Source organism: Parus major, chromosome 4 (assembly GCF_001522545.3).
Source record: "Parus major isolate Abel chromosome 4, Parus_major1.1, whole genome shotgun sequence".
Taxonomy (NCBI): domain Eukaryota; kingdom Metazoa; phylum Chordata; class Aves; order Passeriformes; family Paridae; genus Parus; species Parus major.
Genome location: NC_031771.1, coordinates 38004508 through 38028235, shown reverse-complemented (window position 1 = coordinate 38028235; position 23728 = coordinate 38004508). Strand labels below are relative to the sequence as shown.

Below are 23728 nucleotides of genomic sequence, written 5' to 3'. Positions count from 1 at the left end.
TTCAGGATCATAATAAAGAAATAGAAGACAGCTTCAAATATTAAACAAATAACTACCGGGCTACTTATTTCAGAGGGCATCTTTGATTTCTTTCTTATAATCAGATTTGCCATTTTTTTAATAAATGGAGAATCACATTACTGCCCAAGGCCTTACTTTTTGGAGCTAAAGCACCTGATGTTGGCTATTGTTAGAGAAGACAGTGTTTCAACATACACAGGAGGGTCCCAGTCTGTTGATCAGTCTGTAAACTGTCAAACAGTAACTCTGGAGAAAGTTGTATGTGTCCCTCAATTACTACTCCCTGGAATGAGGTCATTTGGGCATATGCCAAATACTAATTGAGTTTTTTGATAACTGATAACTTTTGCCTTTCTTTGATCAAAATATTTTGCAATTTCAATGAACACTTAATATCTCCACAAGTTATACTCTAGGCATCAAATAGAAAAGTCCATTTGTTGAACAAAAGATAGAGTTACACTTTAGCAGAGTATAACTAAGAGACTCCCATTTTCAGAAGAATCTCAGATGTATGTATTTTTTTGGTTTAGAAAGCAAGTTAATTTCACTTTTAATCTTTTCATCTATGCAGACCATGAAGGTAATCTTTTAAATATGACCAGACTATAAACTGAGGTACTTCTATACTGGGAGTTTTGCCAGAGTGTGGCACCAATAATATTTTGGGAAGAAAACTGGGGTAGGATTCTCCAAACGCTATGACTCTTTTAGCTGCTACAAGAGCACATAACATATGAGATCAAATACAGCAAAATTATTTGTTTGTAGCAGTGTACTAATATTTATATATGAGGTTTTGTCTTTTACGACATGAGGATTAAATTTAGGAAGGCAGGTAGATATCTAGTATGCACTACTCTTCCACCTCCTGCTGTGTCCAAAACATGCAGCTTTTAGAGGCCAAAAAAGCAGTTTGTGTCAAGGTGGCTGGAAACTTCTCCTACCTCTGAAGCACCTGCATGTGCTCTCAAGCAGAACCTTCCAGCAGAGGGAGGTCACACATTGTTTGTTGTCAGTGTTCCTCGTAACAGCTGTAAATCATGATCCAGAAACAAACTCTGTTTGTTTCTGTCATCCCAGTAGAAAGCTGTGTCTTTTCTGACACCATACAAAAGGGGATATTTACAGAAGGTGTAATATTTTGGTTTAGAGATCAGCTTCTACCTTAATACCACAGCAGATACCTAGAACTCCGGAAAAGTAGGTAAATAAGTCCTCAACTTAAGGACATAGGTTAAGACATGAGGTACCTCTCCAGGTTTCAACTACATGCCAAATCTCCTGAGAAAACATATTCTAGATGTTAATCATATTTACCTTGAAAGTTCACTTGGGTACTGCCAAGTACCCAAAAGCATGAAATAATTTCTTAATTCAGAGTCTCTGGAAAACATGTGTCGTGTATTACACACATTAACATATGAAGGTGGTCTCAGAAGTTATCTCATTATAAAGAAGACAATGTTTAGATTCAGCCCTGGAATCTGAAATTCTTGCTATTATATGGCAATGAAACCTACCTTTGAAAAAGAAGGCTGAATAATGCAAGTATTACTATTGTTAAAGACTTTTTTGTCTTAATGGTAAAATAAAAGTAGCGATTATACACTATCAAGATATGTGATTTCATTTATGTAAACTAATCATGAAACACTTTCTTTTTAGAAGATCCTCAGAAAATGGTAAAAACTAGGCTTACCAGAATATAAAGAATTTGGCAGGTTCAAGGAAATTTCTAATTTACTTGGAACAAATATAAATTGCTTTGTCTTTATTATGATATTCTGCAAAGTACAGCAGTATCCCAGGTATTAAGTGACTAAGTGTTGTTAAAGAGACACATGGAAACAGACAAGAGAAAAAAAAATCTGTAAATTTCAATAAAATTATTAAGAACAGATTACTCCTTTCTTATTTTGTAACACATTAATCATTAGAGTGGATGAGTCCATGTTAGTTGTATCGGTTCTGACCTCCAGCTTCTCATCCTGTCCCCCTCTGCAGGCTGCCCACAGCCCAAAAGCAAACTAAAGGCAATAACACACCAAAAGCCCCCACCACTAAGTGCAAAGAACAATTAAAAACATGAGTTATAAATAACACAAGTGGTTTTTGGTGGGCACTCCTTTTTGTATGACACCAGACATTATGCTGGAGCAACACACACCAGCCAGAAGCCCTAAAGCATAGGGCACAAATAAAGCCAGACCAGTTTAGCACCAGTTTTTTCTTCAGAGCTTACAATAATTGTGGAGTGTCTGTTCTCCAGCTTTATGGCCTGTAGCAGATTTTGACCCCTCTTGAAGGTACAATCAGAAACTTTCACAGGCACTTCATTCCATCACTGAGATTCCTCTTCAACATCAATTAGTAAAAACCCCTGTATTCTGCCTTCAGGGCACTAGAAGGAAAAGCACACTGGCTCATTGTTTCAGCTTTGACTAGCACAGTAAAATCAAATTGATTCCCTGAAGGAATGGATGCTAAGAAATAATTATTCATCAGCAATTTACCTGCACACAGGCATGCAAGTTCAACAGATACAATTTCAGTCCACACTCAGGCATAGTAGAAGTTTATTCTCAAAGTTTGTAAAAATACATTGCTTCCGTCATTATGAAATCCTGTGTGTAATTTGCATACTGTCTAGTTCCTGCTACAGTTATACAGAGTAATGCTTTTGGTTTGCTAAAAAATGACTCAGAGCACTCCCTTCTCACAAACTAATGTAAATGCTTACCAAGGAGGAGTGAAATTATCAGATTTTTGCTTGATCTTTACAGAGGTAGCCATCACCAAAAAAAAAAAAAAAATTGTGCCAAGAAGGATTATCACTTGAATTTTTCAGAACCAAAGAAACCTAAAAACCTTACAAATACTTGGAAAATGCTATGGCAGGTAACCTGATCACCTCATCACAGGTATTACTGTTGTTATTACCATAAAGTTTTTGTGGTACTGTGGCAATAGAATAGTTTCATCTAAGCAGATAAGACAGGGTTTAAATTTAAGGTTTAAAGATTTGCATTTCAAAGATTAACATGAAGTTCACAAGCACTATAAAAGTAGAGCAGCTAGGGCTATTACTACATCTTTCTTAATAAAACAGTAACAATTAGTTTAAACAAAGTGCTGGACTGACAGCAAAATATTTGTATTTGAAAGATGTCTCAGCTTAAATAGATTGAAAACTCTTGGAACTAAACACTTCAAATTCCTTTCATTCTGATCCAGCATTTGGTCTCCTCTTCAGTTTAATCCAGATGCCTTTATTTGGACGAAGAATCAATTCTCCACATAAACCAAGCTCTTCTGGCTTTTGACATGATTCCACCCAAAAGCGCCGCAGGATGAGGGCTAGAAGAGTTTTCTCCTCCATTTGTGCAAAGCGCTGACCTACCAGTTACAAGGCAGAAAAAAATAATTACTGTCAGGTTGCATCAACAGCTGCTGCACTTGCATGCTCACAGGACTTAAGAACAGAACTAGCTTTAGGCTAAAATCATGTTCATATGAATACAACTAACACTAGCACTTTTCTCTACATGAAAACTCTGGCCTTCTTGGGATAATCCACAGTATGTCCTCCTTCCCATAGTACACAGAACTCAAACAAGCAATGTGAAAACAGTCAACCCTTTACATGGAACTACTACAAAACACAGCCTTGTCATGTCTCTTGGATGGACTAGGCAGGGGGATGGATAGCAGACCAGAGCAGATGATGCAGCACAGGGACTGTAGGAAGAGAAAAATCTCATGGTTCCATATATGTGGAGAGGAGAAAAGGAGATGCAATGGAATGACAGACAGACCTTCTTTCAGTGATCCTTAAGCCTCATACACACTGATGATTTGGTAGCACAGAGGGCAAAGTTCAATTTATAATTCAGAGATAGGTGAAGGAGGAAACATGAGAACAAAGAAACGTGAGGGAAAACAAACTACATGTCACAATCGAGGCGGTTCACAAAAACTAAAAAATAGAGATGGGACACAAAACGCAGTGCTGAGAACCTTTTATGTTCTCCCCTCTGTATTATATACTCAGATGGAAGTCCATACATATGTAAATATGATGCACTTCTGCAATGATACTAATGAACCATCTCTCCTGCACATGTTTCTGCACACTCAGCATCTAGCTAGACATGTTATATTAAATTAGATTTCTCTTTGGAACAAGGAAAGACCTAGTTTATTGCTCTTATGGAAAAGGGCACCTGCTACCAATGAGACAAATCAAAACAAATCAATTGCATCCCACAAAACCAGAAAGCAAACCAAACAAACAAAACAAAAAAACAAAAACAAAACAAACAAACAAAAAATAGTATTTCCCATTATTGTAAATGGCAGGACAACTTTTGAATGTTCCCCACTTAAAATCAGTGCAGGGAACAGTCTTTTCACATGTTCTACAATATGAACAACACTGTCTCTACTTGAAGCACAGATAAACGCCAAGCATCTCAGTGGCATCTCAAAGTGCTAACGAGTTCTGGGATGACAGAGAAAACACCAAACCCACTACAGTGTCAGAAAAAGGGAAAGAATACATCAGTTGCAGATTGCATGCTTTGGACATCCAGCTCAGAACCTGAGAGGGACAGATGAGGTGTTTCCAGAGCAAAACAGGTGCACTACATGTGTCTTCTCTCATTTTGTGTTGCTGACACTGAGGATCAGAAATTTGCAAGCAATCATGTCCTAATACAGGAGCCCAGTAACATGCTGCCAAGCTGCACAGCAGTGAGGAAGAAACATCAGCATGACAGACACTGGTCCCTGGGAAGAAAGGAAATACTCTGGAAGAAGCAAAATGGGGAAGCTTAACAAATGGGACAGCTTGCAGAGTTCAGGGGTGGGGAGTGAGGAAGAACACTATACAAACAGTACTCATTGCTGTCTCAGTTACATTACAAAGGCTTCCTCTTCAGATACATACCAATGCAGTTCCTGGGACCAGCTGAGAAGGGCACATAAGCATATGGGTGCCTTCCCTTACAATTTTCAGGGAAGAATCGCTCAGGCCTGAACTCCTCTGGGTCAGGGAAGATCTCAGGGTCTCTATGCAGGGCATAAGTTAAAACAAGGACATTTGTACCTCTCGGTATCTGATATCCCTCTAAAGAGAAGAGAGAAGGGAAGAGTCAAAATGACAGCAAACAAATGACTTCCTATACACAACAGAACAGTAAAAAATAAAACACCACTGCCGTTTACTTGGGAAACATCTCCACTGCAGAAACACTAACACAAGACAAACTGGCAGACACAGAACACCACTTACTAATACAGCAATCCTCTCTCAAGGTACGGGCAAACATGGGAACTGAAGGGAAGAGACGAAGAGCTTCCTTCACAACACATTCAAGGTATCGAAGATTCTTCAAATTGTCCATTGTAACAGAACATTCATTATTGCCTGTCCAAAAACAAAAAGAGGGATGACCAAGACCAAAACTCCCCATCTTTGGCTAAACAAATTCATCCTGGATCCCCCTATAAACTCTCAGCATGCACCAAGACTACATAAGAGGTGTTACAAGTATATTGAACTTGCGTATCTTGCCCCAAAGACATAAGGTTGGTTGTACACCCCTACAGACCTTTCCACACCCATCCCAACCACCTCTAGCTGCTGAAAGCCACAGAAGGGCCACAAGACATGCTCCTAAATCCCCTTCTAAGCTTTTAACACATTTCAACTCACAGATACAGCAAAACCCCAATGAAGGAGGAATGGAAACTTACCAAACTCCTCATCCAATTCCCTGTGAACCTTCTTTTGAACTTCTGGATTACGTCCAAGCAAGTACAAGACCCAGTTTATAGCAGCTGCTGTTGTATCATGGCCCTACAGATTTACAAAGACATTCACTTCAACTCTATTCCCATGCACCAGTGGGCTTTGTAAATACTTAGGGGTGCAGACAGTATGAAAAGTGAGACTTTTTAGTCCCATGGCCACAATAAAAACAAGAATCAAGAATGAAAAACTCTATTCAACATACTATCAAGATAAAAGGTGATCCACGATTGTGCTGACAAAAGGGGAAAGCAGTGAAATAACCCAAGCAAAATCCCTCTCTTCTGATTCTTGGGAGCTGCATGAACTATCTACACAATGAATCAGATGTATATTCATCTTTTTGGTTACAGATCCAGTCAACATCCATCAACAGTCCCCAGTGACTATCACAGGAGAGATACAATGGACATAACTTGTAAGCTTTACAAAACTATCTAAAAATGGTCAAATGAGGCAGAGTACAGCAGCCATCAGGGAAAATACTTGGTTTGCTATAAGAAGGGAATCAACTCTTAGTTCACAGCACTGTGGGAAGGAGAGGAAAGGAAAAGAGAGACAAAAGGTGAACTAAAGAAGGGGGGGAAAAAAAAAGGATAGAAAAAAAAAAAAGGAGGAACAGAAAAGGGAAAAGTTGACCAAAACAGGATTTTGATTATAAAAGATCACACTTGCGGTGAAGTTCAGGATGCTGTTGTAGTATTGAAATGGCAAGATGAGAAGAGAGTTTCTTAGGTTACAACAGTATTAATATGATTCTATGAATTAAGCTTTTCTGAGAAAATTCAGGTCCATGTAACGGTGTGTGAAAAATTCCAGAAAATCTTCTTCAGATCCTCCCTTAGGAAATCATACAAGAAGAAGGGCCTCAAAGATGATCAGAGGGATGGGACACGTCTCCCTTGAAGACAGGCTCAGAGAGTTGGGGATGTTCAGCCTGGAGAAGAGAAGGCTCTGGGAAGACCTGATTGTGGCCTTTCAGTACTTAGAGAGGAATTATTAAAAAAAAAAACAAAACAGGGAGTATGACATTGATATGAACAGGTAATTATAGAACAAGAGGGAATGATTTTCAGCTGAAAGAGAAGAGATTTAGATTAGATGTTGGAAAGAAATTTTTTAATCAGAGATTAGTGAGGAACAAGTTGCCTAGAGAAGTTTTGAACGTCCTGTCTCTCAAGGTGTCCTGGGCCAGGTGAGATGGGGCCCTGACAGTATCATCTACTAGATACTGTCAATCTAATAGATGACATCCCTGTCCATAGCAGGAGGGTTGTAACTAGACATCTTTAAGGTCTCTTCCAACCCAAGCCATTCTATGACAAGAATGTCGAAGCAGTGATGCACAGTGGATGACAGTACCAGAAGACTGTAGCCAATGTAAATACAGGGAAAGTAGAAAGGGAAAAAATGTGTGGAGACATGACAAAATGCTAGTAAAAACTGTTAAACTATTTAGAGTTCTCTTCAGTGTTAATGAAGTTTGCAAAAAAAGTCAAGAGCCCATGGTCCATGTCTACCATTAAGCTTTTATTTCTCACCTGCTTTCATGAGTAGAACCTGCTCACATAGGCAGGGCCTACCACATACTCATTGTCCAACATTTTTCTAGGGCATACCAATGTTCCTATCCTACCTCTGTAGGTAGGATAGAAACACTAGGACTTTCTCTTAGGCTTCCAGGACTTAAATAACATCATGCTAAAAGCAACCTTCTGAACTAAGAGTCACCACCTGCAAATTCTGAATCTTGGGTTTGGAGTAAAAAAAAAAAAAATCAAAAAACCCCAGCAAACAAAACCATACAAAACTACAACAACAAAAGAACAATAAACCAATGAGTTCCTTGGTTACCTCAAACATGAAAGTATCCACCTCCTCACGAATATCCCTGTAGCTCAATTTTTTTCCCTCATCATCTGTTGCATTCAGCAGCATGTCCAGGAATGCTTTTCTCTTTTTGGAACCACTTTCTTCACAGCTTCCATCATTATCATGCTTCTCTTGCTTGGTGCTTTTAAGTTCTTCAGCCTTTTTTGCAATGACCTGAGATAGAACCATTACATGAAATATGATGAATTCAGCATAAGCACACCATTTGCCTCATACAGTTTCGTCCTAACTTATCAAAACAACAATGTCCATCTGTAGCAGTCTACATGAGATAGTTAGCATAGCTGTCAACATTAGGTCATGAAATTTAGCTGACTTTTTGTATTAGTAGTGAATTATGACCAACCTTTCTTTCCCCAAGCAATAGAATAAAACTTAGAAAAATAGAATAAAACTGAACAGCCTTTGTGCAATCAAGCTATCTATTGATAGCTAAACTACATAAACAACTTGGGAGTCATCAAGAAGTGTAAACATATCCAGAGTATCTAGAACATGCCAATCATGAATGCAAACAATGGCAACAGCATATCAAAAAAATCACCACATGTGATCACATGTACCACCAATAAGATCTTCTCTATCCCAGCTGAGAACTAAGGAAATATCTCACTTCCAACCTCCAAAAACTCAGGAAAGTGAAGAGAAGCCAGGGCATCCCAGAACCCTGGGTCAAGGCTACACATAGTATTGCTGAACCTGCTACACTAAAGCTTCCCAAATTTTCTCCAGTATGAGAGCAATGTCTGAATTTCCTTTTTTTAGGTCAAAGTACAGATGCAGTAACAGATGTAAATTTCTTACTGTTGTCACTGTTGCAGAGCCAAAATAAAACCCTTCAATAAACTGGTGTTGCTCTTAAAAACAACAAAATCATTTAAAAGGGTGCAGAGCATGCAATTCTGTTTGGAGGATTCACTGAACAGAAGAAAAAAATACAGTTCTATACACACACATTGTTTTCCTTACTGAATGTGCAAGTGTCACATATTGACCCATCCTTCACCTCAGTACTTGCTGTCAGCACCTACACCAGATGCAACTATTATTTACAGTCCTTTGACATCTTCTAAGATTTGGCTTATTATATTCAGTGCACCAGCCCAGCATGGGAAGAGTGCAAGTGTTGCCTTAGATCCTCTTAAGAGCCTCTTTCATGATTCACTACTGCAATATCCAATAAAAGGAAGCAAAAAAAACCAACAGAGTAAATGTAGCTTATTATATGTAGCCAAAGTTCAAAGATTATTTCCTTTGTCACAGACATTAATACAGTGACATCATGGGACACATGCACAGGGAAAGCAGCCTCTCTGATAACATCCTAATAGTAGATTTGGGAGGGCAAACTCTGGCAAGAATAATATAGGAATTATTTGGTGAGAGAAAGGGCTGTAACTTCCACAGTCTAAGGTGGGAGAACATTTTACTTTGTGCCAAGTGAGTGATGCATGCCTAATGATTTCTGTATCAAAGTGCCTTGCTGCTGGTCTGGGGACCTGCATGTGTTTGCTCCTCTCAGCAGTTCTGTTCTGAATAGGGGAAAATGAATACAGCCTTCAGTTTCTGAGGGCTGAATCCAGTAGCACTATCATGCAAAGCCCTATGTTTACCGCTCCAAACTTGGCAGTGAGCCGTTGGAGGTGATCCAGCTGTGGAACTTTTGGGGCAGAACAAGAGTTCAATCCATTTCTGGTGTTTGTTTCAGTTGTCAAGGACCTGCAAGTTCTAGAACTCCCTTGGAGTAGTCTACTTCCTTGTTTAATTTCAACAGAGATTCTGAAAGGGAAGTCAGCCCTTGTCTTCCATTCAAGAAATTCCTCAGTATCCCAACAGAGAGACAGCATATCAAGGAGGTTGAACGCCATCCCCATTTGGAAGATCTGAGTGCAAAACTTTGATCCAACAGTGAAAATTATCATTATAAATAATTTTTTTTTAAAAGACTCTATACTGTATCTGTAAAATTGTGAAGGATGTTGAGTTTCCTCTTGTGTTCTCTTCCTTCTTTGAACAATATATACAAAAAATCAGGCCAAAGCCAAGGGCTTAGCTGTCGCCGCTGGATTAGATCACTCATCCTAGGGGCAAAACAATTATAACATGTACCATTACTTTAAAAAAGCACCAAATTATAGCACATTTCAAGAAAAAAATAAAAAACTTCTATGTACCCTAATATGAAGTATTATGAAATTATTGACTTTACATATAGTATAGGTTTGAACCCATTATTTGAAAGGAAGGCCAGTCACATTTGTGTCTTGATTTTACATAATCTCAAATTTTCTGTTACTTATCCTAGCATCACCATGTTTTAGATCTTTAAGGACTGGTCTCTGAGAACGACAGAATATTGTCATTTAGTTGGAACCCTCTTGAAAGCGTTCTATTAAGTCATCCAGACCAGTCACACCCCTTCAGCAAAGCACTGACAGTGTTGTAAGGACTATTCATGACAGGTTCCCATAATATCTGCCCCAAGAACTCAGTTTTTGAGAGCATTGCATTCCTACTTGAATATCCAGATTCCAGACCACACATAAAAGTACTTAAAATGTATTTAAAATGAACAATATGAGACTTCAAGTATGCTCAAACACAACTGGAGCACATTTGGAAGGGCTGATTGTCATTGCTATTCAGCTCTTGCACGTGCTTCAGTTGCAGAGGAGTAATTTTTACCAACTTCAAGCACACTTGTACAATTTGGAAAGGCCAAGGAACCAATGATAATCAAACCCTTCAGATCTACCCCTCTTTTGTATCATACCTGTTTCAACAAGCACTATCAAAATCTATGAGTGAGATCATAGGATCACAGATTCATTTAGGTTGGAAAAGACATTTTAGATCATGGAGTCCAACTGTTAACCTAGTGTTAACCTAGTCCATTACCATGATCCTAAGTGCCATAGGAACATGTCTTTCAAACACCTCCAGGGTATTTAGTGACTCAGGGTTAATCTGTCCCAATGCTTTATATCCCTCCATCTCTGACTCCCTGGCCTTCCTTCCTGACACCAGCAGCATTAATTTCAGCTCAACTCCAAAGTAATTAAGGAAAATGTGTATTTACCTGTAGACAGCAGAAACATAGTCAGAATCCTTATTCTTCTGGGCACCCACATTCTTGCCCATTGCTGTTTCTAGGAAGAAAACATCAGTATTTCACAAGTGCAAAGTGAAATGCAGTGTACACAGTAAGTTACTACTGCTCCCATCTTCTGACTGTCACCACACCATCCCTTTGACAAGTGAATACACATATATCTTTGCAGGGAATGAGCTTTCTTTTTATTTCCATGCCCAGGAATCCTGCTCCCCAAGACAACCTCACTTCAGACTGCCATCTCTATCCTGCCAGTCTCCCAAACTCAGCTGCACATAATAAAGCCTGGGAAAAAGGTTGTGAAGGATGGAAGTATATTTAGAAAATATTCAGGGACATTCCTCTTCAATCATCTTAAAAAAACTGGCACATGACACATGCTAAACGCATGATCTTCTGCATCATTCACAGTTCTAGCACAATAATTGAACAGGACTTACCACAAATGATATCAAGGGCACACAGAGTGATGTCCATAAAGACATCAAATGGCTCCTTGTCAACATGCTTTTCAAGTTTCTCCACCAAAATATTTCCTTGTTCATTCATGACCTCTAGAAAGTCATTCAAGATTGCAAAGTGGAATGTGGGAGTTATCATCTTTCTCCGTGACCTCCACTTGTCTCCAGTGCTGTAAAATTAATGGGGAGAAGGAAGGCTAAAAACTCCAAGTCAAAAATATTTTCTTCACCATTACAGGAAATACACATTATATACTGCAGCCTAGAAAAGGTGGACACACTCTCAATGTCTCTTCAAGCTGTTCATGGCACTCCACACAAGGAGAAAATGGAATTATTTCTTGCTCCAGGTCTCTTGGAAGAAGAAGCCACCATTTCTCCAGCTGATCTCAACAAACAAGAGACGCCAAAAAGCCTCCAGACAATACATCCTCGTTAGTCAGTGCACAGGCTCAGAGGGACCTAGCAGAAGCCAGCCAGAGGCCAAACCAGCTATTCAGCATCAAGGCTTCAACCTACCACCCTTCTCTCTGAATTAGTAGTTGTGCTTCATCCACTGGACATGAAATGAGGCCTGCAGAGAACTAGGACCTAGGGAAATTATAAAAATTACTGCCTCAAGGCCTGGCTGCAATCTACCTCCTTGGAGACAGGTAATCACTTCCCACATGCTAATGAGAAGCACGGAGCCACAGTGAGTGTCACCAGCTTCCTAGGGGCCCTTGGTTACTTTTTCTAAGTCACATGCCCCGCAGGCACACAGCTGGCACTTCTGCTTACAGGGTAAAACTATCACACCACCCCTCTGTTAACTTGCTATTGGGGCACTCTACAGGCAAGCATATCTACTTGCTGTCTGCTACTGCTGCCCCTAACCAGCAGAGACTGGAACATTCTCCTCCATTACATTTTTGCAAGCACAAGGAAGTCAAAATACCTTTGTACGTCTGTGGAAGACAAAACAACAAGTAAGGAAGGACAGTGAGGATACACCATGCCTGATGCCCATGGACCTCACCTCTGCACATTGGTACTGATTATTTACTGCCTTCCTAAAGGCCAGGAACAAAACTCAGGATAAAATGCATGCCTCATCGTCTCACATAAACTTGCACTTCCCATACCAATGATCACAGCTGGCTTTTACAATACCATGGTCCCATCATAAAGCATGAGGAGTTCACCTCTGAGGGATCCCAACAAGCAACAAAGGTAACACAGAGACCTGGACCTTTTCTCAAAAACTCAGAAGAGGCTCAAAGGTACAAGAAAGCCACTCTATACTTACCTTGCTCTGTCTTTTGAATATCTGCATCATCCAGATCAATCCTTCCTTTGCTCTTCCAAGACTGGAGGACACCAAACCCTTATACCACCGCTCCTCCTTCTCTCCACTCCCGATTTATGCTCCTACCCCAGCTCACTTCTCATGATTCTCTGCTTCACGAATGAAATGAAGGACAGGGTGTAGATACTCTCTGATCCTACCCCAAAGCATCACCAGCCTCAGGCCTATCCTACTGGTCTGCAGTACGACCAGCTGAGATAAGCAATGCACACAATCTCTTTGTTCAGAAATACACACAGCATTCCTGCCACCAAGACCTCTTCTTATCATGTACCCTGTAAATTTAAAAAAGACAGCAGTGCACCTGCATTTCATTACACATTATACCTTGTCAGAAGTCCAGTGCCCAACCATGGATGCAGGAATTTGTACAGGTATGATTTTTCTATATGTTTTGAACTGTTCAGAATAACCTGTCAGAAAAATGAACCAAGAGGAAAAAATTATTACTTCTTAGATGGAGAGAGATGTCTTCACTATTTCTTCAATAAACACTCCAACAGAGAAACAACACTGTCTTTCTAGTTCAAGGACAATCACTGTCAGCAGCAAAACTAATGACTACATTTCATAGCATCAAAACAGACCCACCAAATTTTAATGCAGAAGTCTGTCAAAGAGACACAAGCATTGCAACCTGAATTTCCTAATGTTCTATCCTTATTTCAGTGATCCCATCTTCCTTGCTATCTGCTTGTTTATTCTGACCATGGCAGCAGAAGCTTTCACACATGTGAAAACAAAGCTAATGTTTCTTCAATGCTTTCATTTGCTGGTTATCTTCAATCTCTCCATTTCCCACTGACTAGGCCTTTTTATATTCATTCACTTTACATCTTTGTTTAGCACTAACTCAGAGAACCATCCTAAAGCAAATCAGTCCAAGCCCCTTTTAACAAAAATTACGTTGAGATAATAGAAACTACAGGTTGGACACTGCTCTGCATGACAGTAGACTAGACAGGAGACCAGAACACTCACCTCCACACTGTCAGGATGATACAATATCATGAGAGGCACTGGTCCTATCCAAAGTTTGAACAACGGACAACTTCTGAACTCTTCAGTATAAAACTGCAGCTGTTTAAAAAAATCTGGAATAGAAAATTCAAGTAGAGTTTCACAAGGGGTTTTGCAAAATAAGAAAGGCTTCTGTAATGAACTCTTTTGCACCACATGCCCTGCAATTTTGATTTTTGTTGTAGTTTTAACCTGCTGCTGTGACCAAGCAGCATCTTTTGCACCTGTAGATTTTACAATTCAGGTGTTCTAATCTCTTCAGGCACAGACTCATTTATGCCACATTTATTTTATGCCACATTTATTTATTTATGGCAGCATTTATGCCACAGATCAATCTGAGGGATACCACTGTTGTCCAGCTGCCAGTTGGACTTCATACCAGTGAGCTCAGCAACACAGTGAATTCTCCTCCCACATCATTATACAATTATCCAGTCCATGTCTTGTCAATTCAGCTATACAGAAAGACTGGAGATAGCTGAATCTGTTGGCAATGGAAGAACAGTAGATAAAAGTTTGATTTGATTCAAAAAGGTCTCTTGGATACTATCTCATCACAGAGGACAAACAGGTTCATTCTGCAGTATTAGAGGTGGGGGCCACTCTCAGGACGTTCAAGGATTAAACACTTCTTTGCCCTTTCAGAAACAAGCTTAATATTAGAAAAATATATAGTTTCCTAACAGATGCTCAAATACAGCTTTCCCTAGTCTTATGAAAAGTTCTGACACCTCACAACACAATTCAGAATGTTAGATTATTTTGCTATTTTTAAAATACTTTTCCTAACATTGCCACAATTATAATAACATTTTCCAGCAATTGTCTAGCAATATCAATAAAAACATCCCCATTATATGAAAAGTTATTTTCCTTTCTGCTATAGAAACTTACCCTTTTTAGAAGTTTTTTTGGACATATTTTTCATGAAATATATTATAAACCACAATCTTCACAACTTTTTACATAAATAAACAAGAACAAAAAAGGCTGGACATAGGACCTATGTGATTCCTTAACTAAAGCACAGAAGCTGTGGGATTCCTGCTAACAAATGAGATTAGGGACTACACAAAACATGAGTTCACATCAATTTGCTTTCTGAAGATTGAAACAATGTTCTGGTTTAGTTTGGGGTTTTTTTAAGAAGATTTTTTAAAAAGAGGATAAGAAAGAAAAATAAAAGTAAATTAATCTCTCAGTCCAGCTCATATAAGCATCCTATGATCCTCCTACTGCTTCCCCAAAGTCATCTTTGTGGAAATCTGCCTGCCCTCACATTCACCACAGATGTCTCATATTTGTACTTAAATATGGGACTGGATCCAGAGGAAAGATATGACAGTGTGCCTTGTGAACAGAGGCACCATGTCTCAGCATGGATCAGCACTGGGCAATTTGTGTTGTAATGCCATACTCCCACTTGAGTTCACACTGCTCCCACAACCCATTAGTCTCTCTTCTGGCAGCATTCACAGCAGCACAGCCAGCAGCATATGTGGCATACACAGGCATCACAAACACACACAGAGGAGCGTGGGCAACTGGCAGTAGACTCAGCAATGCTTTCATACCACAAACTCCTTAAGAAATATGTTCCTGTTAATAAATGAGTACCAATTGGAAATCCAACACAACAGAGCTCCCTCACGCACCTGGCAAAAAGAAGGCTCCATTAATCAGTTAAAGAACAAAAAGATTTGCTTTTGAGGGATGTACTACCAATGTTCAGCAAGTTCTTTCACATCTAACACATAAATCTAAGTCACAGATGACTCTGGAAGCGAGCCCGGGTTGAAGCAACTTGGCACGCTAAAGTCCCTTGCACATGCTTGCTTGGGGGAAGGTAATTGTTCCGCATTTTGTTGGGATCACAGCAAAAAGTCATGAGGATATAGTGTTTTAACTTTGTGAAACAGCACTTCCTGCAAGAGCCCACAGCACGCCTCCCTCTCACTAAAACACATTCCACAGCGTTCGTGCTCCACCCTACCAACAACTTAACGGTCTGAGCCCAGCAGCAGCGCTGTCATATTTAACATCTAGTTAATCTTCGAGATCAATAATAATACCACATTTATGCAGTTCCTCTTTTTCTCTTGACTGCCCTCTCTTCACACTGCTCCCCTCTGTAGATTGCACAGAGAGACCTAAAGGCACATCCTGACAGCCCAATCCCCTTCCCCAGCCAGCCCCAGCTCAGCCACACAAGCAGGCAGTGCAGGGAACTCACAGCTGCGCCACAGTGGGAGCTGGCATTACCTTCTCCTTTCCGCTCTAAGAGCAGGGCATTTCCCAGCACAGGATAGCTGGGGCTGACACCCGGGATCGAGCTCATCATCCGCCATCGTCTCCAGTATTCCATGAGGGAGGGCAGGGAGCACACAGTCACGATTGTCAGAAGCAGAGCAATAATCCCAGCTCCCCAGGGCAGTAGCTGGGGTTTCCCTGAGAATCCTTCCAGGACCTCCATCGTCACCTCTCAGGCTCCTACTCGGAGCCTTGATCCCTGAAGCAAACCTGGCACTGCCTGTACCCGGCACTGCAGCTGCAGTATGCCAAGTGTGTGGAGAAGCTGGCCAGAGGAGCAGGAGGCGGAGCCACCACACAGGCCACTGGCGTAGCTCCTTGCCAGGAAAACAAAGAGAGTTAAAAAACACTTCTACTGAGAGGCTGCCTGCTAGCATTTCCTGGTTGGCAGGCCAGCCGCAGGGAACAGTGCTGCTTTCCTGCCCTCACATGGCTCGAGCAAAGTGAGGAGCGAAAACCTTTGCAGGCCCACACAATAACTCAGAAAGAAAAAAACATCTTCAAGAGAAAAAAACACTTTTTTTCTGATTATAGATGAGTTTTCTCAATATGATCTTTCCCAATCTATTCTGAGGTGCTCAACACCATTTTGCCATAGAGAACTGCTCCAGTGATGTCCAGCACAATGACTGAAGGGCCAGATGGAGAACACCTCTTTCCAGCTGGGTTGATGGCTTCAAGGGGTTACAAAAACCAAAGCCCATAAAGACCCCTGATCAACAGCAACACTCCAAAGCACACTGATGCTTCTCACTCATATGGCCTTTACTGATCTCACTGTTGATGCTCAGGCACAGGCTAAAGGGTGCCAATAAAACAACTGGCAGCATCAGCACCTGTGCCTCAACTTGCAAAGTGCCTGGGTAGACACAATACCGAACCCACCACATACACTGCCCTCCTGCCTCAGGAGGACCCAAGGGCTCTTCTTGCTGCTGCAGGGCTACTGAGCATCTGTTTCTCAGAGTGGGTGCTCAGAATCTTTTGGTCAAACAGAATTTTAGTAGAGGCATCATGGTTCACAGCCAAGACACAAAACTTCACCCCCCAAATAAAGCACAAATGGTATTTATGGCCATAGTCACATTTATCCTCTTTGCTTTGTACAAAAAATTACTGCACTGACTCCACAAGCATTTTTAGCAAATCAACAAACAGCATAAACAAAACAACTGAGACAAAAAACACAAACAGAAACTCAGAACATCAGAAGTTAAGTAAGGTTTTTGTGACCCTTGGCAGCAGACAAGAGTAAATTTTGGCACTTTGCTCTTGTAATCTCCCAGAAGAGGCTTTATTATAAATGCCAACTGATTTTTCTGCACAGCAAACAGCTGGAAATGAACTTTGCTACTCTTGCTGTTGTTTGTATTGGTTTGTGACAGAAAGCAGCAGATATATACCCAGTCTTGCAAAGACACAGGCAAGTTACACAATCATCAGTGCCCTCTTTTGTTCAGGTAACATCCTAGGAAGGAAGCAAGCACATAGGATAAAGAGACTCATCTTTTGTCTTTTTAACATGGGGATCAGCTGAATAATTATACTCTCATATTTACAAAAAGTCTTACAGTTTGTTGCCTTCACTAGACCAATAATTAGATGAAGTAATTGTGATTCTGAGTTAAAAATCTGTACTTCTAACTGCTGATTACTCCTTCTACAGGAAAAAAACAAATACCAAAAAAACCAAAAAAAAACCCCCCAAACAACAACAAAAAAGAAACACACACAAAAAAAACAAACAAAAAAACACTCCTCTGAAACAGCAAGGAGAAGGTGGAAAGGCATTGGGACAGCAGTAGAGAACACTGCAAAACAAACATTGCAACATCCTGCCAGCAGCTGGCAATGGTGATGATGTTCATAAAAGACAGCTGAAATACTGGAATGAAACATAAAAGATATATACCCAAGAAACAGAAAAACAGAGGTCTAGCATCTTTGAGGCCTAATTATGTCACCAAGACTTGGAATCATAACAAAACTTGGAGGATGTTCTGTAGGAAATGAGTTTTCTACAAGACTGTGATCAGAATTTCCTTTTTACCCAGAGAGCTATTTGTTCAGTATTGGATTTCTGTGAGCACTCCACTGGTTAGTGAATCTTCTAATTTATAAATGTTTGTAACAGTGCAAACCTGCTCTTATTCGGCCTCTTGCCTAAGTGGAAGCATATCTATCAGTGCTGACAAAAGCAACTTGTTAGGCAGCTGTGTCAGTCAAGAGACATAATAACAACATGGGCTTCTGCTAGTCCGTAGAATGCAGCCTGGATTCTTCATTAAGAAAAGTAATAAAATCATCATTAACAGCAAGAAAAAAACCAAATCCAAACCAAAACAAACAATTTTTTAAAAAAAGCCAGAAACAAAGCAAAACAAGGCAGAGGGACAAAACAACAGAGGGACAATAGAGAAGTACACAGCTCATTCTCAAAAACTGTTTTATTCTTAAGAAAGGATTTTCTTAGCAAGAATTTCTCTCTTTCTAAACACATACCATCACAACATGATTAACCTTTATGCAGAAAGCTACTCTGAAATAAACGGGCTATTTGTAGTCCAAAACAGCCATCGCCTAGACAAAGAAAATAGAACACAGTCTCCATTTCAAAATATGTCATCAGCTGGACAGCTGAAGAGCTCAGAGATCTCCCCAGTCCTCAGAGAGGAATTTTAGGCCCTGATACTAAATTTCATGCCTAAAATCTAGGCTTCCAAGAACAAGTCCAGAGGAAGACTCCAGCTTCAAATCCTTCTGTGGACACTTTCTCACACAGGTAAAGGAGACTAACAGCATTTGTGAGACAGAGACTAATGGAAAACCACTCAGACTATTCACTGAGTCTTCACAGAAGTATAGCGAACGTTGTTTATTTCTCTTTAGCACACTTTCATAGGGTCCAACAGGGTTCACGGGGCTTAACAAGTTACTGTTGGTTAATACATATTTTTTTACATTCTTTTCCAAGTACACAATGCCATTGTTCTTCTTTATTCTCGCTGCTCCAGGAGAGTTTCAAGGACACTGCCTTTAAGATTGTCACCTGGATTGAAAACTGGGTTGTGCAGGCAGGCTTTGACTAAAATATCATGCTTTTACTCTGTTAAAATGTTTCTCTACAAGAGACCACGGTCAGAGACAGACCGATAGGTTTGATACCACCTCCATCAAGCATACCTTGCTTAGTTTCTGCAACCTAGGGCTTACTGTACAGCAGCAACTGCTTTGTTCCATAGCCACCACCTGAGATACTTCACTACAAGACATTTTGCATTAATGGATTATCCCCAACAGAACACAAAGGCCTGCCTCCTAAGAAACCATAATCTTCCCTACCACAACATGACTTACAATAACAGAGACCATCGCTCACGCCCCAGAACACAAACTACTGTAAAGCAATTCTGATAAAGTGTCAGTGATGTTGGCATAACTAATAGACAATTAACATGAAGTAGCTACCAAAGCACCACACCTATATTTGTTCATTAATGTGTCAAGGAAAGAGCACACTCCCAAACTAGATGATTACAACTTGTCCAAGGTAACAAGTGAAGATTCCACCCACTTCTCTGTGATTTGGCTAGATTGTACAGGGCCTCCTTGCTAAACTCCAGCAAGTTTAAAGAAAGCATTTAGCAGCATGCAACATACTACAAGAAGTGAGCCAGAGGTCATGAAGAGTGAATAAACAGGGCAGTTTAAGATAAGGAAAAACTTGTGGGTCACAGAAGCACAGCACTACAAACCTGCATTCTTGTAGCATGGAAGATTTGATATCAGTATTTGCTCTAGGAAGTTCTAGTTGTCCATGTTTGATGTGCCTGCACATAACAGTCATAGCTATACAACCCCTTAGAAGCTGTCGTGGGTTAGCCTTGGCCAGCAGTCAGACACTCACCCACCCACTCCCCTCCCTCAACAAGGATGAAGAATAGACTAGACTAGGGGCCAAAATAGACTGGAAGATTGCTGATTTGCTACCATGGGCAAAACAGACCCAACTTTGGAAATTCAGTCTAATTTATAGACAATTAAAAACAGATAATGAAGAAGTTAGAAACAAAGACAAAAGTTCCTCTCTGCTGCTCACTCCTCACTCTTTTCTCCTGCTCTAGCATGGTTTCTCCACATGCAGCTAAGGAATCTCTGCTCTTGAGCCTGGAGCACTGCCTCCTTTTCCTTCAATAACCTTGGTGTTTGCACTGCTGTTTCCATCTCTTTTCCCTCCCCCCACTCCTCTGTCTGTTTAGCATTTTTTTGTACACTTGTAAATACTTTTTCACAAAGGTGTCACTGGCTTAGCTGGTGAACTCAGATATGTCCTGCAGTAGATCCAGAGTGGAGCCAGCAAGAATTGTGTTCTCCTCTCTAGCCACCCCAGTAGCTGCACTGCTACTGACACCATGACACCTACACTCAGCTGAAAAGCCTATCATGAAAAAATTACAAGACTGAAAGGGAAAACAGAGGTGAAAAGTCTTCACATCACCCCCTAGTGAGACCAGAAATGTCCATTACAAAGTGATGGATGCATGTAAACTATCAACAACATTAACCATTTGGAAACCATACAGGTGTTTTTCCTTACAATGTTAAGGGAGGAATCACTCAGGACTAAACTCCTCCAGGTCAGGGAAAATCTCAGTAGGGCACAAATTACAACAAGAGTATATGTGCCATTCAATACTTGATATCCTCCTGAAGAGAAAAAGGGAAGAAGGATCAAAACAACAACAAATAGGTGGCTGTCTATGACTGCTCTACCATTAAAAAAAAAAAAATAAATAAAAAAAAATATCCTACCCTACCCTTTACTTCGGAAACTCTCTCAGTACTCTCTCCTGCGGGTATTCCAGCACCCTTCCCAGCCACCTCTTGCAACTTTTCTAACCCTAAAAACATGGTGCATTCCTATCTCAACTTCTTCAGTCTTGATAAAGGAGGAATGGAAAACTTACCAAGTTTGGTCCAGTTGTCTGTGTTCTCTGTGAACCTTCTTCTGGGCTTCAGGATTATGTCCAGGGGCATTGCGAGAGTATGCAGACATGCAGTTAGAAAAGCAAAACCTCAGCTCAAATGGAAATTTGTCAGAGATGTCAAAAACTACAGGAGTTCTTCAGGTACTATCACAGGTACTATCACAGTTTAGACCACGATGAAGTACCATGCATACATCCCATCCCCATAAAACAGAGAGGAGTATCAGAACAAATATAAAACCCATGGGTTGAGATAAGAAAAGTTTAATGATTGAAATATAATAAAGTAAAATGAAAACAGGAAGAGAGAGGAACAAAACCCAAGAAACAAGCAATTACACAAAACAATTGCTTAGCACCCATTGACCTCAATCTACCCCCAAGCACCAATAGGTCCCTCCCAGCTGCTACCCCCACTAGTTCATGTGCTGAGCAGGGCCTTCCTTGGTATGGAATATCCCTTTGACCAGTAGGGGTCAGCAGTCCTGGCCCCTCACAGCCTCTTGTGGACCTTCTTACTGGCAGAGTACGGGACACTGAAAGGTCTTTGATGTAGGACAAATGCAAATTAGCAAGAACTAAATCATTAGGGTGCAATTAACATTCTTCTCATACCAATTTAAACCACAGCACTGTGCCAGTTATGAGGATGAAAATAAATTCTATGCCAGTTGAAACCAGAACAGGTATGTAAACAAGCAGACACAGAAGGAAAGTATTTGCCTGCTGTTTAACAGAAGAGATGAATTAGTCACCAGCAAGGCTGAAATGGAAGAGGTACTCAACACTTTCTTCACCCATGTCCTTTCACCAATACCAGGCCTTGGGAAAAAAAAAAATCCTGGCTGATGCAAACAGAGACCCACTATCTGTGAAGGAAAGGATGGTATGTGAACTATTACACTACCTTGACTAGCTTGACCTCTACACATTGATGCACTCTGACAGTATCAAATCAAAGAAAGCTGGCTGATATAGCTTCAAGGCCACTCTCCATAATTTTCAAGTTGTGGAATTTGGAGGACATCCGAGAAGACTGAAAAAAGGCTAGTGTCACTCCTATCTACAAGGACTTCAGAGAGGATCCAATAAAATTATAGGTGCATCTGTTTTACTTCAGTCCCTGGGAAACCTATAAAACAAAATTTCCTGGGGGCTGTTACAAATCAAATGAAGCCCATGATTAGGAAAATCCAGCACAGATTGACCAAGGACAAATTGTGCTTGACAAACCTGATTGCCTCTTACATCAAATGAATCCGCTTGGTTGATGTGGGGCCAGCGGTGAACGTTGTCTACCTGGATATCTCCAAGGCTTCTGATACGGCTTCCCACGGCCTCCTCCTACAGAAATGTCTCTGTGATGGTGTGGATGTGGGATCCATGTGGTGGGTGGGGAACTGACTGACCAGCCACACCTGGAGGGTGGTAGTAAATTGCTCCCTTTCATACTGGCAACTGCCACAAGTGGAATTCCCCTGGGGAATGATACTGGGGCCCAATGCTGTTTAGCATCATCAGTGGCTTGGATTATGGGATCAAGTGTACCTGGGTGAAGTTTGTCAGTGATACCAAAGTGAGTGAGGCAGTGGACACTTTGGAAGGGAGAGCCACTCTGCAGGAGGACCTGGACAGGCTGAAAACTTAGGCTAACAAGAACCTTATGAAGTTCAGTAAGGACAAATATAAGGTCCTGCACATGGCAAAACATAATCCAGGAGAGCAGCACAGGCTGGCTAGGGAACATCTCTATGGAAAGGGACCTGGCACACAAACAGCTCAGTGTGAGTGAAGTTTATTGCTGCAGCAAAGAAAGCCAATACAAGACTTGGCTGCATCAACACCAGAAGAGATAAAGTAACTATCCCATTCTACTCAGTTCTGGTCAGGCCAGCCTGGAATACTGTGTTCAGTTTTGGTCCCTGCTATACAAGAAGGACAGTGGACAGGGTAGAGAAGGTGCAGCAAAGGGCAACAACGGTGACCAAATTACTGGGTAGCCTGTCATGTGAGGAAAGGCTGAGAAAACTGGATTTGTCCAGCTTGGAAAAAAGAATCTTAGGCACACCTTATCACTGTATTCCTGTATTTAAAGCATGGCTGGTAAGATGGAAATTTCCTTTTCATATGGAGTCTTATGGAAAAGTGAGGAGTGGTGTGTGCAAGTTACACCTGGGAAGATTCCAACTGGACACAAGAGGAAAATTTTCCATAATGAGAATAATCAGCCATTGGAATAATCTCTCCACTATGTGGGAAGTGGTGGATTCTCCAACACTGACACTTACAATTCAGCTGGAAGGGTGATGGGCCATCTCATCCAGACTGTGCTTTTGCCAGGAAAGACTGGACCAGATGATCCTTGAGGTACCTGCCAACCTGGAATGAGTCTATAATGACTATTAGGATGTAAGATGTCAGGTGCCCAAAAACTGACCAAAAGTGAGAAGTGTTAAAATACTTCTGGTAGACAGCAAACATCCTTTTTCCTCTCTCTTGCCACCCAAAAGCAATCCATTGGTCTAGTAATTAGAAAATCTTCCTTTTTAAGCTGCAGAAACAGACACTTGTTATTCTCCCCTTCTCTTAATTTGTACAAGAAATCTCAAAAAGTGGGAATGGTCTTACAGATTTTTCAGCATGTGGTTCAATTGCTCAGCATCTACAAATATGTTTGGCTTGGCGGGGAAAACATTACGTGCTGCAAACAAAGTTTATCTCAGCAATTCCCATAGTTACTCATGATTAGAACAGCAA

The 23728-nt window shown here is 40.7% G+C and overlaps 1 protein-coding gene across 2 annotated transcripts; it reads right to left on the bottom strand.

Moving 5' to 3' along the window:
• Positions 1–2582: 2582 nt before the first annotated feature.
• On the bottom strand, positions 2583–22331 carry LOC107203122 (cytochrome P450 4V2). Of its 2 annotated transcripts, none has more exons than XM_015624656.2 (11): positions 15936–16244; positions 13632–13744; positions 12978–13063; positions 11282–11472; positions 10809–10878; positions 9684–9810; positions 7691–7882; positions 5782–5884; positions 5318–5452; positions 4973–5152; positions 2583–3420 (listed from the first exon to the last, which is right to left on the bottom strand). In XM_015624656.2, the coding sequence occupies exons 1-11, from the start codon at positions 16144–16146 to the stop codon at positions 3245–3247; spliced, it is 1584 nt and encodes a 527-aa protein (XP_015480142.1). In that variant the 5' UTR covers positions 16147–16244; the 3' UTR covers positions 2583–3244. The 2 variants fall into 2 exon arrangements, with proteins under 2 accessions (XP_015480142.1, XP_015480144.1); XM_015624658.1 differs by lacking the exon at positions 15936–16244 and adding an exon at positions 20951–22331 and having other exon boundaries at positions 2584–3420.
• Positions 22332–23728: the final 1397 nt, after the last annotated feature.